The sequence below is a fragment of the Gymnoscopelus microlampas genome (genome assembly GCF_963454915.1).
Source record: "Gymnoscopelus microlampas genome assembly, chromosome: 3".
NCBI lineage: Eukaryota > Metazoa > Chordata > Actinopteri > Myctophiformes > Myctophidae > Gymnoscopelus > Gymnoscopelus microlampas.
The window spans coordinates 33,542,208-33,553,092 of record NC_139940.1 but is presented as its reverse complement, the minus strand read 5'-3'; the positions used below and the strand labels follow the sequence as shown (position 1 = coordinate 33,553,092).

At 39.8% G+C, this 10,885-nt stretch overlaps 1 protein-coding gene across 5 annotated transcripts in view; it reads right to left on the bottom strand.

Moving 5' to 3' along the window:
• Nucleotides 1–10,885, bottom strand: part of entpd3 (ectonucleoside triphosphate diphosphohydrolase 3) — a 34,507-nt gene that overhangs the window by 8,476 nt on the left and 15,146 nt on the right. Inside the window, exons 2-8 of one of the 5 annotated variants that reach the window (XM_084050076.1) lie at nucleotides 10,157–10,299; nucleotides 8,991–9,035; nucleotides 4,005–4,140; nucleotides 1,985–2,102; nucleotides 1,589–1,748; nucleotides 1,318–1,477; nucleotides 832–1,059 (exon numbers count right to left, since the gene is read on the bottom strand). In XM_084050076.1, coding sequence (XP_083906202.1) covers nucleotides 832–1,059; nucleotides 1,318–1,477; nucleotides 1,589–1,748; nucleotides 1,985–2,102; nucleotides 4,005–4,115 — 777 coding nt within the window. In that variant the 5' untranslated portion in view covers nucleotides 4,116–4,140; nucleotides 8,991–9,035; nucleotides 10,157–10,299. Of the gene's footprint in view, nucleotides 1–831; nucleotides 1,060–1,317; nucleotides 1,478–1,588; nucleotides 1,768–1,984; nucleotides 2,103–4,004; nucleotides 4,170–8,990; nucleotides 9,176–10,156; nucleotides 10,300–10,885 lie in introns of those variants that run through there. The other 4 variants (XM_084050075.1, XM_084050074.1, XM_084050078.1 and 1 more) reach the window with 4 other exon arrangements.

Here is a 10,885-nt window from a genome sequence, read left to right as displayed (position 1 = left end):
GTGTGTGTGTGTGTGTGTGTGTGTGTGTGTGTGTGTGTGTGTGTGTGTGTGAACGATGAGGACATCACCACATTCACAGTCAAAGCCAGATTACAAGTCCTTCCCACCAGACTCAATATTTCCATCTGGTTCCCAATCCCCAGCACTCAGGTTCCTCATTGCTTGCACCACAACACAGAACAGGTCACTGAAACACTCGCCCAGACATATTTACATCTTTGACAGCTAATACACCAGATGTTGTTGTGGTTGATGTAGAGTCCAGGGAAGTGTCTGTATTAGAGATAGCATGCTTTGGCCTTAGCCTAGAGGAGGTCTTTATGACCAAGGTCATAAAATGATAACCACTCCTACATACCATCTCAGAGCTGGGTTAATAGGTGCAGACTATTTGTTTTTATATTTGGCAGCCTGGGACATACCCACAGACTAGTTGTTAGAGGGCTTCAACAACTTAGATGCCCAAAAAGGAGGCAAAAAGGCTGGCAAAGTATTGTGCTATCTCTGCTATAATTGGCAGCCGCCATATGGCGGAGACGCTGTTACTTATACCCATAGAGTACTGAGTGACATGCCTATTGTATCATGAAAGCATTTGGCATGATTTTGTGAATGTAACCTTACTGCACCTATAATATTTGTGTCCCTGTATGTATTCTCTGTTATGTGGACATAAATACATGATTAAAATGTGTGGCCTTGTGGCCGTGTGTTTGTGTGAGCATGCACATCTGATGTAAGAGGGCGGGGGGGGCTCCAAGGGAAAAAAAAGGTTGAAAACCACTGATCACCAGCCTGTAGTGAATGTCTTAGTGAGATGACATACTGTACCTTCACTACTTTATCCATAACCTTCTTCTCAGCCTCGTTCTTGCCGTAACAGAGGAAGCTGTGTGTGTAGACGTTGTAGGGGTAGCCATACAGATGAACCTGAAGATAGTCCTCTCCTTGTGCGTCGTCTTGCACTGCAAAGGCTATCTGAGTGGACGCTCCACCAAGGTCCATGGAGCCTACCGTCTTTGCTCCGCTGGGATGGATATAGGCATTCCATGTATGCTTCTGCAAATGTCAGGCAAGACAATCTTTATGTAGTGTTCGAAATGTCTGTGACCCGAGGTCATTAAATGCCCATGTTTAGTTCCACGTAATATTGACTACTACAGTACGTAATATTGTATTCTTTGTGATTTTATACTGTATTTGTTTATTTCTGCCTTTCTATAAATGTCTTACTGGAAAAGCGCTTCTTAAATAAAAACATTACTGTTACAAATACTACACATTGGTACTTAAGGCTGAAGATCATCTATTTCTTACCTCCAAGAAGTTCCCCAAGAGGTAGTTGACAGTGATCCACCCGTAAAGCCCTTCCTCCTGTCCAGTGATGATTTTGGCACCCATGAAGTTGAAGGGAAGAGACGTGAGGTATGTTCCAAGGCTGTCCAGGATCTCATCTGACCTAGTCATATTTTCTTCTCTGGGGGAGAAAGAAAAGTACAAGGGTCAGGGTGGACAGCAAAAAGAAAACATTTCCCCTCAGTGATCAATACAGTATCGTGAAAAAACAGGCAGTCATATCTGTTCCTACTCTAGCAGTCTCATGCCAGCAGTAGCCCCGAGAAATAGGGATGTGTTTTGGTGTTTCTCCGCAGGGATGACTTTGGCGACTTCATCCATGCACTTCTCGAAAGCTTTCCATGATTTGGCGTCTTTCTCTGGGTCAACTTTCATCGCCGAGATGCCATCACCTGCAGAAAGAATGCCAACCTGAAATCCAATTATATATATATATATATATATATATATATATATATATATATATATATATATATATATATATATATATATATATATAGCGTAAATGATTTTGTCAACTCTTCAGTGTTTTGAGAGGAATACTTTAAACGGTGCCTAGTAATAACTTCAGCTGAGCATACATACTGCAACAACAATTTATGCTCTCTTCCCATTTATAATAACTCACCCTCAACTCTACAATTCAACTTTTCTTCCACCACTCCTGTGTCATTCTGCTTGTTTCCAGGCCAGTGATACAGGTAGACGTTGGAACGGGATGACCCGGAGTCAACCACTATGCCATACTGGAGAGATGAAACAGACAAAGGAAAGGTGAAGTTGGCAGAGGCAGGATGAACACAGCCCCGTCCACCTTGTGCCAATGAAAGATGTGGCTTGTCCTGCCTTGTGGTAGTGTTTTTTAATGAATGCATGCGATGATGGGATTTTGAAACAGGCAAGCAGGATGTTGTGCCTTTAAAATGGGTTCAACTCAAGAGTGAGATCCTCTTAGTAGAGTATTAGTGGAGTTTAGCAGTGTCGATTACCTGGTAAAATGGAAGGGAAAGTGACTTCAAGTGAGTATTTTAACGTTTGTTAACTAGAGCTGCACATTTGAAAATTGGTTGTTTTCGTCAACACTGTGAACAGATATTTGGCTTATGTATAAGAGAGCCTTAAAGCCCAATTACTGTATACTCCACTCCCGGAAATAACTTTTAAAATCATCATCTGACTGCACTCGACACATTGTGAGCTTGTAGATCTGCTATTTTGATTATTATGTATGTTTTTTAAGATTTCTGGAAAATGTCTACATTTCAATCAACAGCACTGCATTGATATGAAAAAGAATATATACTTTGTGATTTGTACTTTTGAATACTTAAGTATTTTTTACAAGCATTTGATTTCTTACATAAGTACTCAAAGACAATTTGACAGAACAAATTTCACTTGTAGCGGAGTAATATTTGACAGAGTATAGATACTTTGAATAAAGTACTGAGGTTGAGTACTTTGTCCGCCCCTTACTATGATTAGCTAGAACCGCCAACCCTCCGTCAGGATCTTGTAATTGCTTCCTATGTAGAGCTGCCAAGAAGGTAAGATGAAACATGCAGGGTGGGCTGCTGCAAGGTCACAGTTCAACCACACAGGGTCCATCAGTGCAAGGCAAGTTGATTGCTCTTGACCCCTGTCATGGACATCTGGTTAATGTATGGCTTCATATTACCAGACAGGAAGGTGTGTGTAGTATGTGAGTGCTTGTGTGTGTGTGTGTGTGTGTGTGTGTGTGTGTGTGTGTGTGTGTGTGTGTGTGTGTGTGTGTGTGTGTGTGTGTGTGTGTGTGTGTGTGTGTGTGTGTGTGTGTGTGTGTGTGTGCGCGTGTGTTCGTGCATGTGAGCGTGCGTGCGTGCGTGCGTGCGTGCGTGCGTGAGAGAGAGAGTGTGAGCATGTGCATGCAGCTGTGCTCCATACATTTGTTTTATTGAATACATGTGTTTATGTGTAAGCAACATGCTTTGTCTTGTTTTAATGTGCAGTTTGATAGTTAAATAGGCTTATAAACAAACAGCTCATTAATTCATTACAATGACAAATTATCATGCCATCCTTTGCATGTAAAGAAAGGTGTAAAGGGCTCAAGGCCTGTGTACCATGTGTGTTTGGGAAGGGTGGTGCATCGGTGTCAGAGTGTGTATTTGTGTCTGTGCACACATGTTCAAACCTGTTTAGAGTTATCGTGAGAAGGATTTGTCTCGGTTTGTAAACACAACATTAAAATGTTGGCCTCAATGACAATTAGCACACACCTACAGCACTGCCAAAATGTTGACACCCAGAAACATCCCAAACACAGTGAGATAAGAAAATACCGACAGAGGGAAGAATCTCTGCAAATAAAGACACAGCTGTAGTTGTAGTGCAAGGGTCCGAGGTGATGATTGAGGGGGATTATTTGAGTCTATGCAGTACATTGTTTTTTAGGAAAATCCTACTCATTAAACCTTTAACGACATAATTAGCCCTTCGCGCTTCGTTATACAACGAATAGCCAAAAATGGCGAATGTTTGAACATTTTGCCTATAATGACATGTCATGCCAAAAATAGACATGCCAGGTTGAAAGTGGTTATGGGAACAAGTATATGTGTGCATGTGCATGCCTGTAGATGAGATTGTGAGTGTGTGTGTGTGTTCACCTCATACTCGTATGTTTTCCATTTGTCCTGTATGACAGCAATAGTAATGATAGCAGCAATACTGGCCAAAAGCAGAAGCACAACCACAGCTGTTCGACACTTGGAAGCCATTTCCTTTTGTTTTCAAAGTTACCCGCTAGAGAGAGACAAGAAAATGGACAACATCTGAGAAATTAAATTCACTATGTATCAGGGGTTGGTTTGGTACCAAGACAGTTTTAGCCATGCAAATGTATCAATGGAAGTTGTGCTGCACACTTACTGATTTCTGTCTGTACCCATGCATGTCTGAGAATAATCAATTAAGTATTGAATACACAACAACTTCTTGTCTGTACTGTATCTATTTCATTTTAGATGTTTGCAATGATCGGAAACACAGTGTTTAATCTAGGACAGTGGTCCTCAAAGTGGGGTCCAGGGACCCTCTGGGTTCTTTGAGTGGGTTCTGTATACTACAGTATATTGCCAGTAATGGGTACTTGGCCTATAAATGAACATAATAAATGTCTAGCATTTAAAATCATATATATGTGCAATGCTCTGGGAACCTCTCTACTGTAAAAGGTTAAATGAAATGTACATTGATGATATCCCTGTATCCCTGTATTCGTTTATAGGGAGTTTAGGTGACTTTACCAGGGTAGACTTCTTCCCCTCATGACATCACAAAACTGCTCAACTGAATGTTGGGGCAGATTTAGCTGTTCAAGCACCTTTTCCCCAACATTTATAAACATATTTATTGTTTATGAGAATGCCAAATTATAACATACTGTAAGTACTGTTTTTTTACACATTATTTGAATACCCAGCATTTAAAATGATCTATTGCACTGTTTTAAAGTTTGAGAACCACTGGTCTAGGAGCTTACAGCAAGGTGTCTACTGTAGGTTTACACAAGGTGTACACAATACAGACAGTCTGTGTGCATGTCTTTGTGGTTTTCAGTATGACAGTTGTCTGATTCTGCAAGATGGAAACAGGATGCTCGTCTCTGAGCTTAACCACATGCCCTTCCCTTGCCTACCCTTGCTTGAAAAAAGAAGGACCAATAGACCCATGGGGGACCCCTATCAATGATATATACTGTATAGGGTTCAAGTGGTTAAATGTAGTCTCTTAAAAATAACACCTCTCACCCACTAAATTCTTCAGCCTAATAACTGTCTTAACAATAATTTGTAAATCATAATATTATGGAGAATATAGCTCACAGTATATTTCATGAACAATAAACATGTGAGGGCAGTCGTATTGGCAATGTTGTTGATCACACAGGCACAATGCTGTTTCTTCAGCAGTTACTGTCAAATCTACAGTTAACAAGTTGTTTCATGTACTTTAACCACATGACAACACACATGACATGACTTTAACCACATGACAACACACAACCAACCCTATTTTGGGCATGTCATAAAAGGCGAACATTCTACAAAAATAGCCAATCTCAACACAGACAGGTTGTGAGTTTGTAGATATTTTCAGGAAAGAGATTTTGTGTAGAGGGCAGAAAGGAGGGAACCGGGTACAAACCGATCCCTGTCTACATTCCAGTACTGGTATCTGGATGATTAAACTAAAGGAGATTTTATTTTCATTTGTAAGGATGTATTCAATGCTATCCCAGAAAAACCTTTGTATCTTTTGTTTTGTTTTATTTTGTTTTATTTTAATGAGAAACTTCATGAGACAGCTTTCCTCAAATGTCCATCATCACCTTTAACCAAAGCCTGTAACATGATGTCTCACAGATGACTTATTTCCCTTCACACAAAAACATCATTAAAGGCATGACTTGTGAGAAACTGAGCCTATAAGTGTCAGTGAAGGTTGCCGTCTGTATATGTAACTGTGGAAGGAATGGTGCACTTGCACCATTGATTGTATTGTACAGTATGACAGCAAATTATTGCATTTATGCTCTTCCCTAAAGGCACATTCTATAGAAACTTGTTTTTCTTCTAGTCATCAGTAAGTACTAGGACGGGTAAAGTAACCAGTCATTTGAGGGACAAGGTTGGAGTATAAATACTGTATCTTTATGACATCTGACAAAAAACCTTGTGAAGGCACCATTTGCAGTACAAATGCAGGATGAGTTCTGGCGATGATGGGGAACTTGAACTTAGCCACCACCATGCTTCTAAGGATCTAGGATCTAACCTACAGTATATGTAAGGGCTTTCAAAACCAGAAAGATTTGAGCAGGAAGTGAAGTCACTGAAGGTCAACATTTATGTCAAGTTAGCAATTGAAACCAGATGTCGGCCTGACTCGGCCACATCACATTTTTTGTTCAATCGCTAAATGAAATTTAGAAACATGTATTACTGCTAGACACATTTCTACATTGAACCCTGAGTTACAATGATTATTGCTGTATGTATTTGTAACTGAGAAAAGCTTTACTATACTGTAGTTTGTTGTTCCCCAAGGGTCTATACTGGGAACCCTCCTTTTTTTCCATTTTCCTCTTCGCTGAAAATAGCCAATCTACAAGCTCATAACCCATTGTATACTTGTAGTTCTACTATTTTCACCAATGTTCACCTATTATGACATGCCCAGAATAGGGATGCTACATGCTAGGGTTCATGTGGTTAAGAGTTCCCTAATTGTAGAAAAACAATGTTGTACACGATCTCAACCTTTTATCTTCAGATACATGTACTGTGCATGATGACACAATCTCTCAACAAGGTGGTTTGTTTCCTATAAACCAGAGTGCTGCTCCAGCAGGCACCTGGCAAGTTTAGTCATGTCATATTATGAAATAGTTTCCTGATTTTCTGTGTAGAAGCCTACTATAACTACAGGTTGATAGTAAGAATGAATTTGAATGAATACAGAACAACAAAACTGAGGAAGAATAACAAACCAACCAACGAGTAAATTAATGAATCAATTGAAGTAATAAATCACACTAGGTGTACGTTGTAATTTCTATCTGTGTCTGTACAAATTTTCTGCAGCGTTTGCTTGGCATTGTGTGACACATATCCCTAGAAAATACTGTTTTTTCAACAATGACTGGTCATAAATGGTTGCAACAAAGTATGATTACAACCTTGCATCAGTGTAGTGCAGGTAAATATAGCGATTACATCACTGTTTTTGGTCTCTGCCGTGTCAAAAGTGTTATTATGAGATTCCTAACCAGTTGGCATTCATGAGCAAGAGGCTGATTCAGCTTATAGAATATGTTGTGTGAGACATGTGGGTTAGACACGTTCCGTAAATTGGTGTGGTAACCAGGACCTTTCTGTCTTGCTCTGTCGCTCTTCAAATAATAAGCACAAGCAAAGTAAACAGCCACAACTATTGATCTAGCCATTGTATATGACACTGTGTCACCTCATCTGAACTCACTTAATAGCAATAAGGCTTTTCTGTTTTTGTAATGACAGATTACTGCTGTCAAAGGAATGCCAGTAGCAACTTCATTGATGCTAAAGGGGTCAAGAGCTATTAGACAGGGATCAATGAGGGGTATGACTTCTCTGTCTGATGTTTTTCACAGATGCAAGCTTGGTCAACTGAACCCACCACTTATAACAAGACAGACAGACAGACAGGCAGGCAGACAGGCAGGCAGGCAGGCAGGCAGGCAGGCAGGCAGGCAGGCAGGCAGGCAGGCAGGCAGACAGACAGACAGACAGACAGACAGACAGACAGACAGACAGACAGACAGACAGACAGACAGACAGATGGATGGATGGACAAACAGAAGCGAAAACATAGTCTCCAGCCTTTGGCCATCCGGCCTGGTGGAGACAATATATATGGACAAAATAGTGTAATAAATTAGGCGTACAACAAGCCAAACATCAGCAATCATGTACAGTCTACTCTAATATACAGTAGCTTACAGAGTATATTCATAGCTATGCAATGCTATTGGAAATAGTTTTTTGTTTTAGTTTTTAGTTTTGTATGTCAGAATCAGTCTTAAAATTCTGATTCTGAACATAGCAAAACATAGTAGAAATGTATTTTACCACAAAAGTGTATCTAATTGTGTTTGCAATTAGCACTGCAATTACAATGATGCTAATCATTTGCAGCGAATGGACGTGCATCTCTTGATGCAAACAGATCAATACAGGTTTCAGAGCAAATAGTCAAGAAACATTTGAATCCTCTAAAAGCATGCAATGCTATTGATCTCAAGTTCAACTGGTCATTTAACTAGCCAGCCAGGAGGTAGCTCAATGCTTAATATTAATGGATAGAGAATGTGTGTTTCTTGCTGGCTCTGGGTTGCTTGAGATGTTACTTTAGGGTGGCTTGTGCAGAATTGTCAAGTGCTGTGCATCATTATTTCTGGCACAACACGGGTTTTAAGGTTAAAACATTCAAATAAAATGTTACAAGGAGCTATTGGCTCTAATTCAGTCTATATAAAACAGTGAACTATTCTGACTTCTAATGGATACACTACACAGATGTTTTAAGTCTAGAGAATATGAACAGAAGGCTCTCAACCAGAAATACATAATACAGAGTAACCCTATCTGAAGTTACTCTGCTTCTGGACCATAAAGTAAAAGACATGATGCATCTTTTTTTCTGTCTATTGCCATGACACAGGCACATACATTGCACAAGCTACAATTAAAAATAAAATAACTAAATAGATCAATAAATAATGAAGATTTGCTTACAAGTGTGACAAATGATGGTAAATGACTTATTTGTATTAATGTGTTAATACATCTAGGAGCAGCCAACTGAGATGGATTAATATGATATTACTTACATCATATAACAACCACCTTAGCAAATAAATATGATCACAACACAGTTGAATGGAGCCTACCACAGTTGCTCCAAAACTGAACTGACTAATATAAACCACAGCTTTGTATAGTTGTATACTTGTATAGTTACTTACTGTCCTCATTCATAACCTTGGTAGATTTTCCTTTGTAAGAAAGAATGAATGAAACACACTGAGAAAGAGAGGTAATGTTTCTTACCTTAGATAGTTTGGGGGGTATAGAGGTCCGCTGCTAGGTAAGGGTCTACTCTAGGAAGAAGAAGGGAGGAAGAAAGAGAAGTGATGGGAGAGTAGTCAAGGAAGGGAAGGAGTGAGAGAGTGTTAAGGGGCTGAAGGCTGTATGCTCCTCATTGATCGGTCTGCAAGGCCAAGAGTGGTGTTGTACCCCGGTAGAGAGAGAGAGAGAGAGAGAGAGAGAAAGAGTGAGGAAGGGAGAGTAGGGAGGAGGGGCTTCACATACACACCCCATATTTCACCACTCCCTCTACACTTGTTATGTTATCCCTGTAGAGTCTACAGGGAAAACATAACAAGGCAAAAGTCACTACTGTATTCACAGTCATGGGATAAGGTCAATGAACAAAGCTGGACTGTTTTTGAAGCAAAACATTTTCTGCACGAACGAACAAGAGGAAGAGAGGTCTTCTGCCATCTACAAGATACCAAACAGAAAGTTTATTTTCTTGTTTGTTGTTCCTCAACTGTGCCTATATCCCCTAGGCATATAGGCAAGTGTGTGCCTATACCAGGCGTGTCCGGCTGTCCGCATGTGTGCATACATGCATGCATTCACTGTTTAAGCTAGAGATCACACAGCTGTTGCTCTGGTTTAGGCCCTGGGTATTCTCCTGTGAATGAAAGAATGAGAGTGAGAGACAGAAGAAAAGGGGATTGGCCGAGGTGATGTCACCAGTAAGTAGGATCTCTGACAGTGACAGATGTACATGTATGGATCCCTTGATACAGTGTGATCTTGTTTTACCAGGGCTGAAGGTGGTGTGGATTATTTAATCTGAACTGAAAGTGCCTCACAGCCCTGACTCAACTCAAATTTATTCGTGTAGCTCTTATCACAGTTACAGCGTAAAAGGCCAACATTTAGCAAAGGAATGTACCCTCAATCAGGCAAAGAAATACAATACAAACACATAGAGGGGGGGGGGTACCTCAGGAAGGATCACAAAAGAGGTCACCCCTTTCCAAAGTACACATACATGCAAGAGTTGCCAAGTGGATATCCAAATGCAAAACAAACAAACAAAAACAAAACTGTTAAATGTCCATGCTGCTAACTAGGTGGCAGAAATACATTTTTCACATTAGTAGTACAGTATTGTGTAATACATAAAAAGCAGCCTACCAAACCTTTTTGAAGTTTGAAGTTGAAGTTGACTTTGGAACTTCTTGATTCATGTATTGACTTCATGTTTGCATTTTGACACCACTTCCTAAACCACGAAGATGAAGTGACTGATCAAAGCACGACGGTCAGGCTTGCGATGAGAATACTGCAACACAGCAAACACATGGAAATCATTTATTTACTATTGAGTGATTCTGATATTTCAATAATCTCCAGTGCTACAGTATGTTATTATGTATATTTATACCCTTCCTTAACTTATATTGTTTCTATAGTTATTATTTGTTGCCTTTTCCCTTGAGTATGCACATATGCCTTTATAGCCTATACTGCTTATATTCATAAATGTTGTATCCAGATAATATGTGCTTGCCTGCAGTGTGAATGATTGATGGCTTTTATTAGTGAAGGTAGCTACTATACAGAGTGATCCAAACATACTGTATATCTTTATCATTTGAATACTACACAATTTATACTCACATTGTGCCCCCTACAGGACACATCCTACTATAATCCACAATCCTACTATAAACTGAAGAACACTCTGACCTTCTGTCCTTCCTTCTGTCTGCCCTCTCTCAGACCATTTTTCTCCTCAGTGGGTTGAGTTGACCAATCAATCTGAAATAATTGCATGTCCATTGACAGCTGGCATATGCAGGTAGTAGTCAGGAAGGAAATATAGTTGTATATTATATTAGGATTTGTGTTAACTCAATTAAGATTCT